The sequence below is a fragment of the Meriones unguiculatus genome, chromosome 5, assembly GCF_030254825.1.
Source record: "Meriones unguiculatus strain TT.TT164.6M chromosome 5, Bangor_MerUng_6.1, whole genome shotgun sequence".
In the NCBI taxonomy this organism is placed as follows: Eukaryota; Metazoa; Chordata; class Mammalia; order Rodentia; family Muridae; genus Meriones; species Meriones unguiculatus.
The window spans coordinates 127,042,209-127,063,775 of NC_083353.1; the positions used below are offsets into that span (position 1 = coordinate 127,042,209).

The window sequence follows — 21,567 nt, forward strand, 5'->3', positions numbered from 1 at the left end:
TGTAGAAACGGGGACTATGTTACTTTTCTGTTATTGTGATACAACACTCTGACTGAAGATAACTTAGGGAAGAGAGAGGTTAATTTGGTTTATGGTCCCAGAGGGGTGAGTCCATCATAGCTGAAGCAGAGGCATGGCGGCAAGGAGAAGGAGCAGGAAGCTGAGAGCTCACATCTTCAAGTGTAAGCACAAAGCAGAGAGAGAACTGGGAGTGAAATAAAACTTTAAACTCTAAAAGCCTGCTCCCAGTGAAGTGCTTCCTCAAGCAGGGCTGTCCCTCATTACAGCTTCTCCAAACAGCCCCACCAGCTGGAGACCAAGTGTTCAAATGTCTTCGTCTGTGAATGACACTGCTCATTTACATTACCACAGCGTTAACAGAATGGATACAGAATCCATAGCACAGTTGACTTGTAGGATAGAGGATGTATGGAGAGAGAACAAGAAAATGAGCTTAGAATTTTTTTTTTAATTAAGACAAACTGTTAACATGAATGAATTTGGGTCACGAGTAACAGATCTGTTATGTTCTTACTAGCATCTGTTCTTTGTTTTTAAAATAGCAACTACATAGCTGACTGTTGCCCCTTCCAAATTCCCACAATGCTTTTATTTCATTCACTTGCCATATCCCACAAATCATTGTTTAGGTGGAGGACAAAAGCAGTGTCTTCCCGGCTCCATTTTATTAAATTCACAGTCATACCCTTATGAAGGTGATCCAGCTTCTAATCTAGACTCTACCCTGGAGCTATGTTCTTCCCCAGGCTGGGCTGGTTTCTAATATGTCAATTTTAATATTAAGAATTACAACATATAGTCAAATAAAAAAGATGAAGTAAATGTCTTTTCATCTATTGATACATGGTGAATACATTTAAAAAATAAGGTAATATAAGAGCAAGGCAGAAAGATGGTTCTTTTAACTTCATAAAGATTAGTTAAAAGATTAAGTATAAATTATGTAATAAAAGAAAGTATAAAGAAAAATATGGTATCTTATTTATCTTTGTGATGTATAAGGATTGAACAGAGGCACCTGCACATACCAGCAAAGCATTCTACAAGTAAACACAGCCACAATTCCTCTCTTTAATTTTTATTTTCAGCATCTCACTGAAGTGTTCAGGTTGGCCTCAAACAGTCTCTGTAGCCTACTGAGGCCTCAGAACCTCCCTGTATCTGTTTCCTGCATAGTTGGGATGTTAGACCTGTATCTCAGGTCTTGTCTTTCTCTAAATATACAGGACGCACTCCTCACTCCCCATACATTATTTTCATCTTTGTCAATATGAGAAAGATGAATTGAAATTTTTTTGTGCTAGATATTGTGTCAAGAGCCATCGATGATTCCATCATCTCGACACCATTTCAGGTTCAACAGTTCAAATCATAAATAAAATCTGGCAACATTCCCACAACCGGGAAAGTCCACTCCTGACTTTGAGTGATTGAGATCATTCAGAAGAAAGTCACACTTAAAACATTGTATGTAATTACCTTTGGACTGTATTATTCTGTTATGTATATGATACATAAAAGTATATTTTCTATTGAGATGTGGGGTCTCATCTCCAGGACATTTCATTATACTCTAAAATTTTCCAAAATTCAAAACCGTGTTAGTTAGTTAGTTAGTTAGTTATTCCCAAGCATCTATGTAAGGAGTGGTCAGGGTATAATGGATAGAGAGCAGGCAGGTTTAGAGACATTTAGAAAACTCCTTGCAGTTGTATGGCTGGTAAGTGGCTGAACTGATGATACCTACACCCAGGCACCTAGCTCTCTGAGTAGACACTCCCTATCACCTGGTGAGACCACTTCCTGTGTTGGTTTTAAACCACATTTGCTTGATGAGATTGCTCAACTCTCTAGAATTCCATTTCCCAGTTACCTTGAATAAGATATAACTAGCATACCCAAGTGACGGAAGGCAGGGGACTTGACTTTAGCCTCCCTGTATTTAAATGGAGTCTTACTCATTACTAAGCAAAATCTTGAGGAAATTGCTCTCTAAATAGAGGATGATAATATGCTTACTCTTAAGATAGCAATGAAGACTAAACACCAATGAATAGTGTATCAAAGGCTTAACTGAGCACCTGGCACGTGACAACATACACCATGTAGCTGTAAGGAGACCAGCCAAGCAGGAGACGGAGGAGATGGGTCATTAAACTGTTTGAGCTAGAAAACAGACGGCAAAGCAAAAAATCAAACAACAGCACCACCTTTCCTTCATTCTCTGTGCCTGTTAGTCTACAGACAGCATTAAAGAACATTAATGTCTATAATTAATGTTATATCATTAATCTGATTGCCATATGATTGAGAATGTTAGCTCTGGGCATCTACCACAAAAGACATCACTTCATTGACCCATTCAGCATTCTTGGAGTTGCCCTTGAGTTGCACATTGTGTCACATGGAATGTGAGACTTCCAGACTACACTTGTGTTATTGTCATCCTGTGACCTTGAATCTTGTCACAGACACTTGATGTATGTTGGCCAATAAGAGTAACTGAATGTTTTCATAAGTTAAAAGGGCAACACAGTTTGATTCACCAGAAACACTGATTTTTTTGTTTGTTTGTTTTCTGTTTTTGTTTTTTTGCAATAACTAAAATCAAGTGTGTGATGCTCAGAGATTTCGTGTATGCAACCACTGACTGACGTATTTTCCTTATTCTGCAGGGCTCATCAACATTCCTGCAGTGGCCCTTGGAATATTCTCTGGGGGAATACTCATGAAGAAATTCAGGCTGGGTGTGTGTGAAGCTACAAAACTCTACTTGGGATCATCTGTCTTTGGCTACCTCCTCTTCCTCTCTCTGTTTGCACTGGGGTGTGAAAATCCCAGTGTGGCAGGACTGACTGTCTCCTACCAAGGGTATGTTTCCTTATTATATCATTTGAGGAGATAGGATTATTTAATTCAGTTGCCAGAAGAGTTTTCCAATTAGATTAACTTAATGTTTTAAGCCTCCTAACTATAGAAGAGGATTTTTAATGGAGTAGCTGACACTACTTAAAACTTAGAATTTGTTATTGTTACCCAAATTTGTTCTTTCTTCCAATTTTGAATTTGAATGTCTTATACAAGTATAAAAATTGCTAAGTCTACATCTTATGATACATAATTAACCTGACAAATGAAACAATGTAATCATGGGAATACAGATCTTGAATTCGTAGTAAAGTGATAATTTATGAGTTGAACCAATCTGGCTCTAATTTTTTTTATTTTAAAAGTAGAATAACTGTCTTTTAAGATTGTGGAAGAGCTAAGAAATGTCATATACATGAAAATGATTAGTACTTTCCTGCCATAAAATAGCTGGAAGCAGTTGCCCTTTATCCCCTCTGGACTCCAAATTAACTGGCCTGGCTGTCCTTTCTAGTCTCTGCTGTGTTAATCACAGCAAGGGGTGAAGAGAAAAAGCTATCTCACAGGAGCTGTGTTTAGCTGCTCATCTTGCACTGAGTCTAAAGAACATGAATAATTTACATTTCCTGTTGTTGCTCTTGTTTTCCTTTGTGGTTGGTGATTTGATTATGCCATTCCTAGTTTCTTTCTTAGTGCAAGCCTGGATCTTGCACAGTTGACTTGTAGGATGGAGGATGGATGGAGAGAGAACAAGAAAATGAGCTTGTACTATCTCCACACTTAGAATTTTTTTTTAAATTAGGACAAACTGTTAACATGAATGAATTTGGGTCACGAGTAGCAGATCTGTTATGTTCTTACTAGCATCTGTTCTTTGTTTTTAAAATATTTCACCATCCCATTTAAGAGTTCTTCCTATCGCTCCAGCAGAGGGAGCAGCTGCATCCTTTCAGCTATTTCTACACTGTTCATCTGCAGATCTTATTGAGCTTCTACCATGTGCCAGAGAGGCTTTAGGTTAAATCTTCCAGACTGCTTGAAGCTCTGCAGAGGCAGGAAGTCAGACTCTCCAGCAACTCTTGTATTCATTACTTTCTTGTTTCTAATCCCGGTGACAAAATGCCTGACAAAATGCACCCTACGAAAGGAGGCATTTAATTAGTTTTAAGGGACATATACAGTCCACATGGAGGGAATAGCATAGCAACAGGCGATCCCATGGCTTTGGAAATGCATGAGAATCGCTTGTTCACATGTCAACAGGCCAGGAGGAAGGCTGTGCTATCAACCTCAAGGTCTCTGACCTAGTGACCTACTGACCCACCTCCTAAAGCTTCCACAGTTTTCCAGAAGACCTTGATCTAGAGGTAGAGTCAAGTATTCAAGCACATAAGCTTATAGGGGACATTTAAAATTTTCTGAATCTCTCCTCTATTCTGTAGTTCTTCGCCTGACTCTTGCTCTCTACAACTCCCCCTTTCCTGTTCATCTTCCTGTCTCTACATTCTAGCCTCCATTTTCTTCACCAACTTGTACCTAAGCACACACTATAATTTTTTCATCTAAAATGAAAATGTAGTGAATACAAAGGTAACAAAAAAAAGTATGACTACCAGGGTTATGAGGCTAAGGAGTATGCTGTGGTCAGCAATGGACATGAAAAATAGCAATGATAACTATGAATTGCTAGAAGACTGCAGAAAATAGAAATCCTGTGTTATTTTTGACTGTACCTCTCATATTCATTATAGACCAGCACAGTGGAATCATTTGTATTTTTCAATTTAGAAAACATCACAGCTTCCATTTTCTAATGCATGTCCTTTATAACCCTATACAAGTTAGTTTTGCTAACCTTCTTTGAAGGGTAGCGAGTTTTAAAAAGTCTATTTGCTTCCCAGCTTTGATGTTTATCAAGTGCAGATCTTGACCTTGAGCACAGGCACGACTCAAACTACACTGTTCTTTCTACATCATGTCATTTTAAAGCAAAAGCAAATACATAGACAACAGCTGTGAACTTTTGAGGTTCATGTTATGAGTACATCCATGATAAAAAATGAAATACTTTAAAGAAATAAAAGATTATGTACCCATTGAGTACTTGCCTCTTCAGCAGAGTCACCTTGAGAGACTGCAGGTGAATTGGTGTCAGGCTGTCATTGTTTGGTGCATTCTGAACTCATCTTTCAAAATTGCTTTCCACACTTTTAAAACATCCACCCACAATGGCAAAGGCTTAACCTTTGAGAATAGCTGTTCCATTGAGAGCAGCTTAAGCGGGCAACACCATCAGGGGAACCTCTGACCTCTCAGCACAGCTCTCCTAAAGAAAAGCCCTATTCGGGCATAAACACTCTGATGTGTTTATTGAAACTCTTCTAATAATTAAAAATTTAAGCCAAAACCCTACTGTCAAACACATCCTTCATAAGATGTGTTTGCAATTAAAGTCTGCCCTTGATGGCAAAGTAAATATATCCTCAGTAATGTAAAATAATTAACTTCAATGCAAAATGCTCCCCTGGGATTGCTTTGTTGGAAAAGGTTATTTTGATTCTAGACGTCTGAGAGGTCCTCTCTTGACAACTGGGGGAATATTTCTTCTGTAGTAAGGAGCATAATGCTGCTATGAGAACAAGACTTAGATGCAAGAGGCCTGGGAGGGTTTCACTCCCAGGTTTGTCACTAAGAAATGGTGTGAGTTTGAGCAAGTGCCCTCCCTTAACCTGACTTTCCTGATATGCAAGTTACTGGGTGCTCCCTTCTCCCATCCTACCAAGTTCCGCTAGAGGTCTAATCATCTGTGACGTTTTCCGCACGGGACTTATAGGGGCCTGATGCTGGCTGTTCAAAGACATTACTGTTATTACAGGTTCAGATGAAACTTATCATCTCAGCCAACAGCTAATACTTTGTGGAAGAGGAGAGTAAATGCTGCCAGAGGAGTTCCTATAGAGCTAGTTAAATGCCCTTTTGTTTTGTTGAAGTTACTTTGAGATGGCCCAATCCATAGCAGACCAACTTAATAAATTACTGTTACCTAACTTAAAAAATTACTGTTATAATCATATAGGAAATGCTCATTAAAAAGAAGGGCACACAGCCCCTTTGGAGGAATGTGGAAGTACATGATTTTAGTAAGTAGGTATGGGGTCAGGATAGATGTAAGAAAGGTGTTCACTGCTAGCTACTTTCATTCATTACTACAAACAAAGCTCATCCTACTGTGTCCACACAGTTACAAAAGATAGCATTCACAATGTCATAAATTGACCTAGAATTTTACTTTCTGTCTTATAACCATGAGCAGAAACGCCTTTGCTCAGAAACTCATTAAAGGAGCCTAGAAGCAGGAGACTTTAATAATATCTTTACACCAAGAAGTGGATGTGATCAGAATGGGTAAACCTCTTTAAGGTACAGTTTAAGGAAATTCAGTTAACAGTTGGCTCATAAGATCTTTAACACAATAATTGTTATTTCAAAAAACAAACTTGATTGCCAATATCACAGCATTTTTGTGATTTAAGAGCACTGACATTTTTAAATTGGGATGTTGCCTGCTAAGAGGTAATATTTTATACTGTTACGTTTCTTTTCAGAACCAAACCTGTCTCTTATCATGAACGAGCTCTCTTTTCAGATTGCAACTCAAGATGTAAATGTTCAGAGTCAAAATGGGAGCCCATGTGTGGGGACAATGGGATCACATATGTGTCAGCTTGTCTTGCTGGTTGCCAATCCTCCAGCCGGAGTGGAAAGAACATTGTAAGCAATATCCCCTAATATGTCTACTTTTCAGCTGGCTACTATGTAGACACATGTAGTTCCATTTGGGGCTCTGGAGTTCCCCTAGGTGGAAGCCCTGGTTCTCATCACACCCTTGTGCTTGTGTATAAATATAGGGAATTTAAATCATTCTGTGAACCTGAAGCTGAAAGAATTAAGGAAAGAATTAGTCATGAAATGAGTACAACTTTCATAATTGTTTAGTCTACAATTCTTCATTTTATTGTAACAAGTATTAGCCCAGAATAAGAAAGTCCTAATCATCAGATCATGTCACTTTTAAAGTCTGCTTTAGGATCTGTGTCCCCTGTGCTCAAGGCCAGTAGACACAGAAGGTTTTAGGCACAGCACAAATATAGGACATTAAGAGGTCTGCATCTAGAGATAGGGCTTCAGAAGCCCAGGATTCAGTTCCAGAGTAGTTGATGATTCTGAGGTAGTCCTGCTTGGTCGTGAGTTGTAAATGGTCCAGGCTGCAGAGCTTCTCCTAAATTGAGTGGAGGAGCCAGACTCTAGGCAGGAAGTTTGCTCAGTCTGTCACTCGCACAGTTACCTGAGAGGAAGCATTTAAAGACAGGAAAGAGTTGTTCCCGCTTCACTCTTCAGTGTCATTGGCCATGGTCAATAGGCTTGCTCTTTCTGGGCCTGTATTGCTTCAGTTTACGTTGCAGAGGCCTGTGTGACAGAGGCCATTCATCTCACAGTGAACTGGAAGGGAAAAAGGGCTAGAAGACAGGCTGTATCTTTCCAGGGCCCTCCTCAGTCACAGCTTCCTCTACCTAGCACCTTCTCCCACTTATGACTAACCCCAATAATGCCATCATATTATGAGCTTTTCAAAGAATTAGCCTACTGATTAACCCAGAATCTACATGATCTAGTCTTTTACACAGATCCAATAAAATAGAATCCTAGCCCCCAATACTATACTTCCTGTTTAAACCTTAAAGTGGTTTCTTTTTGTATGGACACTCATTTCTGAAGACTGTATCCTCAAGACCTCCCAAAAACCTTACCTCCAAAGTATGGAGTATGGTTTAGAAGGAGAGGTCATGGAAGGGCTCTGTAATGAAATCTTGGAGGCGACAAGGAAACTGGGCAGGCAAGAGGAAACCTTCCTGGATTAGAGGAGCAAATCCATGAGAGATGGGTGAACTTGCTGTGTGTAAGTGGAGAGTTTTCTGGAACAAAACAGACCTGCAAAATTACCCTCAAGGGAGCCACTTGTGTAACCAAAACATCGGGCAAGAGGGAAGATTGTTGACTAATGAGATCAGGGTGGAATCTGGGGTTCTTACAGTGATTTGGGGTTCTTACAGGAATGCAGTGAACACTAACCACAGGGTTGAGGGCAGTGAGAGAATATGAATATTCTGGACACTCAGTGGGTCCTGGTGGGAAGCAGAGAGGTTGGTGAGAGAGGAAGCAGGTTGAGCACAAATGACCATCGCACAAAGCGTAGTAGTAGAGAGGGAAAGGAGGCTGAAGACGGGGGATGGGAAGGGATGAATATGGCCAAAGCATACGAAGGAAATTGTAGCTAAGAAATCCAGCATTATATACAACAAAATTGTCCCTTATCAAAGAAAGGAAAGAAAGAGTGATGGCTGGACTTGAAAGTGAGCATGAAGGAAGCAAAATCTAGGTGGATATCTTAAAATTTACTGAGAACTTTTCCTTAGGAGTCGTCATTTGTAGACTGTAGGTCACTCTTGGAACAAAGAAGTGCTCTAATAGATTTTACCCTACCATATGCCAATATAGCAAAAAGAATATTTTCCCAATTGCTCTTGTAATGCATGCACATTATGCTAAAAGTCTTTTAAAATAAATATGTCATTTCGGTTTTAATTAAATATGCCTCAGTAATTGAACTTTTCTCTACTGTGTTACAGATATTTTCTAACTGCACTTGTGTGGGACTTGCAGCCCCTAAGTCAGGAAACTGGTCAGGCGTGATGGGCAGGTGTCAGAAAGATAATGGATGTCCCCAAATGTTTCTGTATTTCCTTGTGATTTCAGTCATCACATCATATACATTATCTCTAGGTGGTATACCTGGATATATATTACTCTTGAGGTTAGTACCGTGTTTCCTCACTCCAAGTTCACTATCAGATGGAATTTATTATTCTTCATGAGGTCATAGTTCTTGATAGGTTTTTGAAAATCTATGTTTCACTATCAGACAACTTGCTTTAGGTGGAAAAAAAAAGCAGCTGCATAGTTTTCTTACCTGAACATGTTTGCAAGCCCTTGATCTAGATCAGTGTTTAAAGCTCTTATCATTGACATTTCTTATAAACACCCTGAGGGTCTTCTGATGTTGGTAACAGCATTAGCTAACACAGATAACATCAGACCTTAGATTAAATATGCTTTCATAAATATATGCAATAAATACTTGTGAGATTCTTTAAAGGTATGTTCAAGAACACAGTGTTTTGAAATGATCATTTTGGTCTATCGGCTATTATTTTCTCTATATTCCTGCTAAGACTAGAATTTTCTGTGAAGATCTATTTTTCTTCATCATCTGAGGATTCTGATATATCAATATTATGTGAATGACTTAAAAGACAATTTTATATAGAGAGCCCTAAAAGATGTACTCATTTGCACATTTTAATGGGTATATAAGTTTTTAAGAATAATTTAAATAGAAATTAAGCATTAATTTCTGGTATAAATCATATATGTTTAAGAATAGGAGAATTTAAAATTTTCCATCTGTCCTTTAAATAAAATTCATGAGACTTAAAAGAATAATGATTAGATAATGGTCATGACCAGATAAAGCTTGTATGAAAAGGTGTGTGTGTGTGATATGTACATATGTGTACCTGAGTTTAGTGAATACATATAAGCAGGCCTTAGACTCATGTTGGCCATCGCCTCAAATGCTCTCCCAGTGTCTTTCCACCTTATTTATGGAGAGCATCTCCCACTCAGAACTTGACCAACAAGGTTAATTTCACTGGCCATCTTGCTCTAATGATTGCCTGTCTCTACACTCTGAAGCTGGAATTACAGCCGGTTACCAAGCCTACTCAGTATTTATACGGGTTCTGGGGGTTTGAACTCTGGAATTTAACCACTTTTTAACCACCGAGAAGTCTCTCAGGCCATGTTTTTAAAATGACGCCTCTTCTATTTTAGGTGCATTCAGCCACACCTTAAGTCTTTTGCACTGGGTATCTACACCTTGGCAGTAAGAGTTCTTGGTAAGTATAATCAAAAGAACATTTTTTCCTTCTCTTTCTCTCATCATTGTAGTGTGTGTGTGTGTGTGTGTGTGTGTGTGTGTGTGTGTGTTTGTGTGGTTTATGCTGGCTTATTGTCAGGGTCCATGCAAACATCATGGGGATGCTTGCTGGCAGGGGAATGATCTTTGTGAGGTGAAAAATGAAACTCTGGTCAGCACCACTTTATTAGGTGCTGGGCCAGAATCACCTAGAGTCTGACCTCACAGCTCAGCTTATCTTTCAGGGTTGCTTTATGTAGCCTTGGCTAGTGTTTTGGACTCACAGAGGTAGCTTATTTTTCTTAAATAATTAAGTACAGGAAAAATTGGGGGGCAAAGTCTCCACATGACACAAAGCACCTGTGATCGTTACAGTGGGTTCCACTGACTGATGAGCAGTCGCAGGGTAAAGGCCTAAGGAGGAAGGGTATGTAATCAGCAGAAGGATAGATTCTGTTGATGGAGGATGCAGAGTACATGGGGGCCTCGTTCATACGGAAAGGTTCTGTCTGCTGAGAGACTAAGCCTAAACAATGCCCCGGAATTGGGGGGTATTCAGGAAGACAAAAAGATAGAAATAGCAAAAAGATCACCAAGTTGTTAGACAGCACCCACTCAAGCCTTTCCCTTGAAGGAAATAGGCCTGAGTGCTTAACAAGTCTGGTTCCTCCAAAGCTTCCTCTAAGCTGAGCTTCCTACAGTTCATATTGATGCACAGTTTCAAGTGAGTGTGGATTTCTGACATGTCACTGCTTGAGGACCATGTCGTGTGCTGTTCTGCAGGCGCAAATGTTGTCACTTTGTATGACCACAATCATTTCCATAGTCAAGAAATCTGGTATGGATGAGCTACTATATCTTCTGTGTATTATACCATCAAATTTAACTCACTGTAACGATGTCCTCTACATTTCTGCACTCTCAATCCAGAGCGAGTGGAGAACCACACACTGCATTTAGCTACCCTTTTCTGCCTCTAACAACCCTCCCTTTGCATAATCAGGCCAGCCTGGTCATCTCATGGAAGCCCTTCCTTCTCATTTGCCTGATTGTTTTTTTGTGAGCAGCCAATAAAATCATTTCATGTTCTAACTGCACAAGTGACATTGTGTGTCGCTTTGCCCATTCTGTCAGGAAGACCTGACTTAGGTATAAAGCATCACTGGTACAGAGCATTCTTGAGTATATAGAACATATTTGACTATAGAACATTCTTGTTGAAACTGAGGCCCATAACCATATCTTCGATAAAGGTCATTTGTCGATAATAACTGGTATGTGAGATGATCTCATTATTCCATTTCCGGCATATGTTTTGCCTGAAGCTAAAATGGCTGCCAATGATTCTATATTAAATCAATTATATAGTGACTATTATATAATTTCAGTGGATTTTTCTGAAGACAGGGTTTCTCTATGTAGCCTTAGCTGTCTCTAACTTGCTCTGTAGATCAAGCTAGCCTCCAATGCATAGAGGTGTGCCTGCCTTTGCTTCCTAAGTGCTGAGATAAAAGAAGTACACCATCACTACCCGGGGAAAGCTTCAGTGGAATTTTAAGCAGGCAATATTTTAAAAACAATTCCTGAAGGCATCTGAAAGACTCTAATTAGCAGTGTTTTCAAAGCAGATACAAAGACTCATAACCAAACCTTTGGCAGAGTACAGTGAATCATATGAAAGAAGGGGAGTTAGTATGATGGGGAAAGGATAGGAGCTCCACAAGTACCAAATATATCTGGGCACAGGGTCTTTTCTGAGACTGACATTCAACCAAGGACCATGTATGGATATAACCTAGAATCTCTGCTCGGATGTAGCCCGTGGTATCTCAGTAAACAATTGGTTTCCCATGGTAAGGGGAACAAGGACTATTTCTAACAGGAGCTCAATGGCTGGCTCTTTGACCTCCCCACCCCCCAAGGGAGGAGCAGTACTGTTAGGCCCACAGAGGAGGGCTTTGCAGCCAGTCCTGAAGATACCTGATAAAACAGGATCAGATGAATGGGGAGGAGGTGTCCCCTATCAGTGGACTTGGAAAGGGGCAGGGTGGAGAGGAGGGAGGGAGGGTGGGAGTGGGAGGGAATGAGGGAGCGAGATACAGCTGGGATACAGAGTTAATAAAATGTAACTGATGAGAAAAAATAAAAATTAAAAAAAATAAACAAGAGAATGAACGCAAAAAAAAAAAAGATGTACTTTGCCTTATAAAGTATATGCTTTTCATAGCTAAATGTGCAAAACTGAAAGAAAAAAGTCTGAAAGTGCATTTTTAGGCCTATTTTGAATGCAAAGTACTCTGTAAGTGCTATTTAAAAAAAATTCCTATTTGTTATCAAAGGCTTGTTTTTCTTGATGGTATTGAAAGGGTTAGGCTAACTTTGTAACCTATATGTCTTCTAAAGCCTATAGTTTTGAGTTTTAGGTCCAGGTTAAGCTAAAGCCTCTTAGTACCTTTCTAGAGAGTGAAGGAATGTGACCCTATCTGTGAGGACAAATATAAAAAAAGGGCAAGCAAGCAATGACCTTCACTCAGCAAAAGGAGGACCAGACCCTTGTCCTTGAGATAGCGTTTCTTAGCAACAAACCTAGACTTCTTCTGAGTAGCTTTTGACCTCCAGCCAAGAGCCCGCAGCCCTCCCTAATCTTCAAGGATGAGCTAACCACCCCCACCTTAAATTGCAGCTGCATCCACACTTGGCAGGACTGGCCAAGCTTGAGCACCTAAGACTAACCAATTATCTTACTTTATAGCTTCCTCATCCAATCCTAAATTGCCAAAACTAGAACTTCAAATCTCCCGCAATTTTTCTTTTAAAAACCTAAAGGCCTTTGTCTCCTGGTGCCACTCTTTGCTGACCAGCAGGGGTGACCCCGTTGTACAATGGTTAATAAACCTCTTGCTTTTGCAACGAATCTTGGTCTGGGGGAGTTTCTGGGAAGGGCGCGATTGAACTCCTGAGCTGTGAGACCCCAGGTCTTATAGTATCAAATGCAATAGGATGGCTTTAGTAAGAGTACAGTATGTTATATAACTTAATGCTGTAGCTTTGGGGTTTGAAGATGAAATATGCTCTGCAGGTTTCATTTGAGTGTTGGATCTTAAGCTGGTGTCCTCATTTGGAAGATTGGAGTACTCTTAGAGGGTGGAGCTCAGCTGGAGAAGGAGATCTTTAATTGCTCGCCAGTGGAGGAGGATGTCTTGAGGTCTATAATTTGGGAACTTATAGCCTGAGTTTTCTATGCTTCCTGCTATATCCATTTACCAAGCATGACCCTACTCTATGGACCAAGCCCATTGACATGCTTTCCCCACCATGGCTGATTCAAATACCCTGAACTGTGAGCCAGAAGAAACCCTTTAATTAGCTATAAAAATGCTGGCTACTCAAAGAAAACAAAGCAACACAAAACAAACAAACAAACAAACTGTGCAAACCAGATGTTAATAGAGAGTCTATTTGCAGTACCTAAAATAGAAATGAAGCCATGGAAATATTTTAATCCTTCCAGAATACTTTTGATGAAACTTGATTGTGATAATGTATCATTTCTGATAGGAAAGATTGTGCCCTCAGTCATCAGTCATTGAGAAATAATGAGCACTATTGGATGTGTAAGAAAGATAAACTTCCCGTGCCTGGCCTGTGCCTGCAAAGCTTGGTTGTATCAGAAAACACAATTAAACAAGTTGTTCCAAGGACATTAAGGGTTGTGGAAGGGAACAACTGCAGTGGGCTGGTGAGCAGCATTAATTCAGCTTAGGTCGGTCACTGGAATGGCTTTCTGAAGGGAATCATTTAAACGGAGAGACAATGGGTATGTGCCCATTAAGAAGGAGGAAGCAAGAAAATTAAATCTGCTACAGATGAAGAAAGCTACTCAAGGCATTAGGCAGGAAGGTGGAGCATGTTAAGCCCCGAAAGTTCAGAGAAGCTGGGATCTGAAATGTAACACAGTGGAAACAAGCTCAAGTGAGACCAGAAATGTAATGTTTGATCTGGGAGCACATACCTTGGGCAATTACCTGTGTGGTTATTTGCATAGTAAATAGGTTAGAGAATAAGGTTAAGGAAATTGGCAAAAAGAATCTTTGGCTATTGCTTTTACTGGGGTGGGGTGTCTGGGAATTGAACCCAGCGCCCTGAGGTATACTAGACAAATTCTCTACCAGTGACTGTATACACCCTCCTTAAGCTTTACACGAGAGCAGTAGACAGAGGGGAACGTACACCTAAGGGAGAGATTTTACATGACTTTGGATTTATTAAAAGTGAGAGTGGGGCTCAATGATGACACCCGAGCTCACAGCCCTGGCCGCTTGGTGAGTCTGTCAAGGCTGTGTTCGCGTTGAGTGTAAAGTGCCAGGAGTCACACATTTAGAGGAAAACTGAGAGTAGCTACAGCGTGAGTCCAGAGCTTGTGACCAAAGCCTGAGCCACTGAAAGATGTCTCAATGAGGAACTGTGTTCTTTTTTTTTTCCCCCCCAAAGAATACTATGCTCAAGCAAAGTGGTTCTGGGTTACTATTCATGACTGAAAATTAAGAAGCAATCATTTGTGTTTCTTACAGCAGGAATCCCAGCTCCTGTGTATTTTGGTGTTTTGATTGACATGTCATGCCTCAAATGGGGATTTAAAAAATGTGGAAGCAGAGGTTCCTGTAGACTGTACGACTCACATGCTTTCAGGTACAGTGTCAAACACATTCCCACATCTCTGGGCTGCTCTATCTCATTTTCGGCAACATCCCTGAAAGTTAGAATGCCTTATGTAGTTTTTATATTTATAAAGTAAATCAACCAAAAACTATGATCTGTTTCACATAACATTTGATATTTGGATTAAAAACATATTTCTCAGTGTTAACACTGAATTTCATTTTGAATGACATTTCATGTCATCATTATTTTATTCAAGTTAGCATACAAAGTAATGGATTTCATGAATGTGTTTTACTATGATACTTTCATATATATGTATCATTATACTTTTTTTCTAATTTCTTCCCGTCACAAGTAATCATTTTTTAAAAATGATAAAAATGAGCCAAGGAAAATGTTCTCACCTGTAATCCCAGAATTTAGATAATTCATAATCATTTGAGCTCAGCCTGGGTTATGTATGTTCTAGGCTAACCTGAGGCTACAGAGTGAACAACCCTGACACACACACACACAGACACACGCATGTAAGCTCAAACACTCACAGGTACATACAAGAACATACATACATGACAAATAATGAAAAATCCTAGAATACAGTACGGTTTTTGAAAGTGTATGGACACAAATGGCGAGACATTTCCTGAAACTCAGATGCATTTAAATTTAGGTCACACTCTGGGTTTAATTCTAGCCTTTTAAAACTGAGCCAAACTGTACCATTTACGTCAGCACTAATCCCCTGGGCAAGATCTGGATTTGGCTCTCAGTCCATCCGGCTCTTACTGCCAAGCTGATGTTCAATTATTCCAGTACTTAAAAAACACAAAAGTAAAAAGCTTTCTCTGTGTGGGTGAGCGTGTCTGGGGTGGAGAGCATGGTTTTCTCACTACGGTATCATTCAGTTCCGTTCATCAAACCTTTATTCTCCCCTATTGCTTGAAGCCATGCTCCAGTGGCTTAAAAGCAGGGACGTCTTTATTCAGAGACTTACAAGCTGAGCGCTTTGTTTTACAGAAATAAGACAGAATCTTGAGCCCTAGGTTGCATGTGAATTAGGCAGATCACCTCAGATGAAATGGACTTAATAGGCTTTGATGGTATGTGTGAAGGGTTTTTGGTCCATGACCAGGGCTAGTTTGGGGAGTATAATTTGGCTTCTGCTCTCCTTTGCTGAGGCTAACTGTTGGCTATAATGTGGATATTATGTGATGCAGAGACTGGGAGAGCATTTTCCAAGCAAGCAGGACAAAGCCTGGAGCCTGTTCTGTGTTCTCCAGTTCTTTATCAGGCGATTCCGGTCCACTAAGAATCTTGACCCGTCTTTGAATCGCTTACTGCAGCTTTTCCTCGGAATGTACTGGAGAAGTACTTGAGACAAGCTCACCACCTGACTTAGTCAAACCTAGACCCTTAGGAAAGTGAAAGAGGCACTTTTGAAGTTGTAAGTGGAGAGCGATCGCCTAAATGGGACTGCCCCAAGCAGGCAGGAAGATGGCTACCCAACTTCAGGGACCCTGTAGACAGGAACTGGAGCTTACTATGTCATTTACACTGACCAGCAAACTGCTGACAGTAGTTCACCACTGTTCACAGTCACCAGCCTACTCTAAATCTTCGTCCTTCAGCAAAGTCATCATCACGCCGCTAGAAGCTTTATTTTATGTGTTTCTTCCAGGTTGAGTAACTGCAATCATCATAACTCAGATTCTCTCTTCTTTCAGACACATCTACCTGGGATCAACCACGCTCCTGGGCACAGGGTCCATCTTCCTAAGCATGGCTGTACTTTCTGTTTTAAAGAAAAAGCATGTTTCCAAGCACAGCAGCTTCATAACCACAAGAGCGAGAATAGTGGTGTCTTCAAGCTTCAGGAAGGAAACGTACGCTGCAAGGGATCACGTGGCACAGCCCAAGTACTGGCCAGGCAAGGAGACGCGGCTTTAAACAAACAAACACGGAAGTCATTTTATCCAATACATGAAAATCCTGCTAACCAATAAAATTATAATCAAAGGGGCTTCAACTTGTAATTTCTTTCTTCTTTTATAAGTATGTCTGCTTTGTTTTTGACTTTAAGGATGTAGCTAAAAATTATTTTAAAACTTTTAAACTTATTTATACATTCCTTTTAATGATTTTCTTGTTTCCGCTTCATTCTAAATTGTGTCCATTGATATGTGAGATGTGTTCTGAGGGGAAAAAAACTGTTTATCATGTCCAACATTTTATCGCTAAATTGAATCACTCATCTAGAATACACTTTGGGTGTTTCCTAAGGGGGCCTTCAGTTTTAACTCTTGCTTGGAATCCAGCAACTGATACAGAAAAGATTCATGACAGAGTGATCTTGAGAGACTATTTCATTTTATTAGTTTATATATAACAATACGTATTTTATTTTAATACTTTACAAATGTTTAGAAGCATCCATGGTTACATTGTAATTAATGTCGCCATGCTTTATTGTCTGTGAATTTAGAGAATTAAAATATTTTTAAGCAAATGCTACCCATATTTCCATGTATGTAGGCAACTCTGTTGTAGTTAAAGAGGGGTTTATTTATAAACTATAATTAAAAGTTAAGTTTCTAGGGGTGGGAGTGTACCTGGGAGGGCTGGGAAGTGAGTGTGATTGGGGCGCATTGTATGAAATTCCCAAATAATCAATAAAAATATGTAAGAAAAAAATGTAGGGTCACAGATATTACAAAATACATATATGGCTGTGCTACGATGTATTCCTGTATAGTGGATCTGCAGTATAGAAGGTTTATGTATACTATACATTCACTGTATAGTTGATCTGTATTTTATATGTAAAATAGAGATTTTGACCTTCCAAGGGCTCATTTATCCTGTTGAGTCATTTGTGTGTTTGTCCTGGTTAAGTTTTTTGATCTTTCTTTCTTTCCTTCTTTCTTTCTTTCTTTCTTTCTTTCTTTCTTTCTTTCTTTCTTTCTTTCTTTCTGTGTTTTTTGTCTACTTGACACAAGCTAACATTTAGGAAGAGGGATTAATTAAGGAAATCCCTTTATAATATTGGCTTATAGCAAGTCTGTCAAGCATTTTCTTAATTAATGTTTGATATGGAATGTTCCTCCTCACCTGAGCTGGTAATCCTGAGTTGTGTAAGAAAGCATGCTAAGCAAGCCATGAGAAACAAGTCAGTAAGCGGCATTCCTCCATGACCTCTTTTTCAGTTCCTCCCTGCAGATTGCTGCTTTGAGTTCCTGCCCTAAATTCCCTCAGAGATGGAGAGCTAATAGGTAAAATAAACCCTTTCCTCACAAAAAGTTAAGTTAATGAAGATGGACAATAAATGTGGTGGTTGTGCCTGGAAAGTGAATGCGTTAAGTAGTGCTAGGGCTGGGTGTGGTGTCTTAGGTGTCTACTGCCACTTACCAGACAAGTTAAAAAGCTTGCACCAGGTGGTCCTTCTTTACTCCCGTTGAAAACCTTTGGTTCAGACCCTCTCTTGTCACTGGTATCTTGCTGCTCTGCTGACTGCAGTTCATGAGTTTGGTATATTCCAAACACATGCCATACCATTTGGAGAAAAAAAAAATAACATGCTAACTAAATTCATTCTGTGGCTTGTAATCATTGCTGATTATCCATAAGATGTGTGGCTTGTGTTTGGAATAGCAGACTTTCAATAGATAGACCTGAAATATGCTACTCAGAGATTTGTACTTTAAATACAATTCTTGTACTTAAAAAAGAAAATCTTATACTTGTTTATTTGCTTCTTGGGTCAAAGGAATGCTGTGGGGCACATGTGGCGGTCGGAGGACAGTTTAGGGGAGGTGGTTCTCTCACTGAGATGTGGGTCTCAGAATGGAACCTGGATCATCAGGCTTGGCACTTTTCCCCACTGAGCCATCCCGCTGGCCCTTGGCACACAACTTGAAGTAACCAGTTAAAAACATGGTGGCTCTACTCACACAGAACCATTTATAATGGTTCAAGTATGGCTCTTGGCTGACTTTCATTGTGTTTTTATATATCAGTTCTGCAAATATGAATGGGAAAATATTTGAAGACTGAGAATGAGGGAGAGAAATGTCCTTTAAAAACATAGCGATGTTGGGTCTGAGCCAGCAATTACAAACACTTGATGCTCTTCAAAGGGGGCAGGTTTGGTTCCCAGTCCTTATATGCATAGGCTCACAGCCCTCTGTAACTCCAGCTGTAAGGTAATATGATGTCCTCTTCTGGTCTCAGCAGGTACCCATACCCATGTGTGCATACACATGTATAAACACACACAATCTTTGTCATTTAATTGAAATTAGAAATAACTGAATGCTTTATAGTTTTGCTGGTTATGAAGATGGAAATGGCCCTTTATTCTGGTAAACAGGACTGTGCCTACCAGGCTGCTTGCCATAACAGCTTCTGAGCAGGAATTCTTTTTGCCTTTGTTTCCATCTGACCCATGACAAAGAGTGAACGGAGAGAGACAGTGCCCTTCTCTAACTTGTCTTAAAATGTGGACTTAAAATTTTGATCTTTCACCCTGGCTCCCACAGCCTTTTCATTTTTCAAAGCTTTTTGTAGCGGTACCCTAACACATAACTTTTTTGTAGGCAAGTCTCTCAACAGTATCTTAATTAATTTATTCTTAAATGATTTGGAAAATAAAAGCATGTTTTGAAAGAAAGAACTACTAATAACTAAGGAATGCTGAGAAAAGGAGAAACAGCCTATTTAGGGGCGAGTCTCCTAAATCAGTACCAAGTGCCCACCCTTGAAATCACACACAAAGTAAAACAGACAGACTGAAACGGTTGCATTTATAATTTTGAATATATATATACATGTATGTATATATGTGTATATATACATATATATACATATATACATGTGTACATATATACATATATGTGTACATATATACATATGTATATATACATATATATATGTACACATGTATATGTTCCAAATGTAACAACAATTAAAGAAATGGAGTGAATGAATTTGAGAGACAGAAAGTGTGTATGGGAAGAGTTGGAGCAAAGAAAGGGAAAGAATGATGTAATTATATTAACTTCAAAAAATTAATTTATTAAAAAGTGGTCCCTTCTGTAAAAAGACCAAATGCCAACTAAAACAAGATTGTATATGTAATTATCAATTCAGCAGACAGTAGAATTTCATCTATGCCAATCAGCTCTACAGCATTGGAAAGAATTATTGAGTGAGGAGCTGCATTTATTAGAAAAAATCCAGATATATAAGTAAACTCACACCTAACATAGGCAAATAGGTATTTTGTGCTACATAAAGTACAGTTTTAAAAAATCAAAACCTATTTCAGATGTCACAAAACTCCTCCAGTCCCCAACCTAAATCTTAAGGACCTTGATTGATACATGGGGTTCCAAGGTTAATGTTCAGTGGGCCACATCATTCTTCTATTCCACAGCCATGAGCTTTAGACATGGCCGGTACCTCCAGTGGATAGCCTATTCTCTCTCACTGAGCAAGCTGGGTGCCAAGAGTGCTATTTTACTGACGTAGTGACTTATCTGATGAAATGATTTCTCCAAGCTGGAGGCAGGCAAACTAAAAGCCCCAGGCCTGAAAAGCAGGTCAAAGAAATGATCAAGGCCACAGAGAGAACCACTGTGGCCATCATGAACGTTTAAGGTTTTCTTAAACATCATGTACCTATCTATACTCAAATAAGGACACTAGGACATCTGCTAATGCTGACTTATGTGCCAGAATTATTCTCTTTACAATGTGGAGAACAACTGTGGATATATTACTTTAAGCAGTCTGTACGTGTACTGAAGGCTTTAGACATCCTCACCTTGAAATGTCAAAGTAACAGTCTCTGTTCTGAGATGTTGCTGATATTTTTACAAGACGAATCTGCGGGGTGGGGGATTTCCTGCAGTTAGTTGGTAGAGTGCCTGCGTAGCATGCAGGACTCCCTGGGTTGCATCTCTAGCACTGGATACACTAGACATAGCGGCTCACATGTAAAATACCAACACTCAAGGCCATCCTCCACTGTGTATTGGCTTCTGGACCAATCTGAGCTACATGAGATTCTAACGTTAAAAAAAAGGAACTAGGAGAGCTTTATTAATTTGATCCAGATCAACAGGTTTTAGCAAATGATACACCCAAGATTTAAATTAAAGCTCACAAGTGTTGGCGAGGCGGTGGTGCTTTTGTATTAATGCATAGCCTGAGCGAAAAGCACTCCATAACTCCATAAAGCATGAGTTTTGTCTATCCACACTAGAAAAACTAAAGCAAGCTGAAACCTGTAGAAGGTTAATAAGGGTCTTATTTCTTATTCAAAATAACAGTATTTTGCTTCAGTGGAAATTTCTGTTCCTTGGAGGCAAAAGTTTCTACAGGTTACTTTATTTTTCTGATTGCCACATTCCTGTTCTTTAAATTTTTTTCTTTTTATGTGTCTGGGTGTTGTGAGTTCAAGTATGTCTGTGCACCACGTGTGTGCAGTGCCCAGGGAAGACCAGAAGAGAGTGTCAGATTTCTTGCCACTGGAGTATAGATGGTAGTGAGCCAACATGCAGGTGTTGGGAGTTGAACTCAGGGTCCACTGGACCCGCCACCAGTGCTCTTAACCACTCAGACATTTCTCCAGCCCGTGTCACTCCCTTGGTTTACTTGCTTAGAGTGACACCTACTGACTGCCTCCTCAGATAGAGTAAGACTAAAGTCACCTACATACGTATGCTCTGTTCTTCTGTAATCCATAGCAGTGATGTTAATGCTGCATGTTTCTCAAAATTTCGCATTACAGCTGTGCTTCTTGTTCAGTCGCACCAACAGCATTTTTTGTGCTACAATTTGGAAATGCTTTGGAGCATCCCCGCAAAAACCATGGTCCTCTTTTTGATGATGTTAAGACGTGGAGAAGCCCAGCGGAGGTGAGGACTAAGGAAAGGTGATTGGGAAGGTGGAGACAGATATGGTGTGCTGTCATGACAGAT

General features: G+C 39.7%; 1 protein-coding gene across 1 annotated transcript in view; it reads left to right on the forward strand.

Annotated features, from left to right (window-relative positions):
* The window catches only part of Slco1c1 (solute carrier organic anion transporter family member 1C1), a 41,224-nt gene extending 24,685 nt beyond the window's left edge, over positions 1–16,539 (forward strand). Inside the window, exons 10-15 of the mRNA XM_021663184.2 lie at positions 2,697–2,892; positions 6,495–6,660; positions 8,577–8,761; positions 9,841–9,905; positions 14,497–14,614; positions 16,312–16,539. Coding sequence (XP_021518859.1) covers positions 2,697–2,892; positions 6,495–6,660; positions 8,577–8,761; positions 9,841–9,905; positions 14,497–14,614; positions 16,312–16,534 — 953 coding nt within the window. The 3' untranslated portion in view covers positions 16,535–16,539. The remainder of the gene's footprint in view (positions 1–2,696; positions 2,893–6,494; positions 6,661–8,576; positions 8,762–9,840; positions 9,906–14,496; positions 14,615–16,311) is intronic.
* Positions 16,540–21,567: the final 5,028 nt, after the last annotated feature.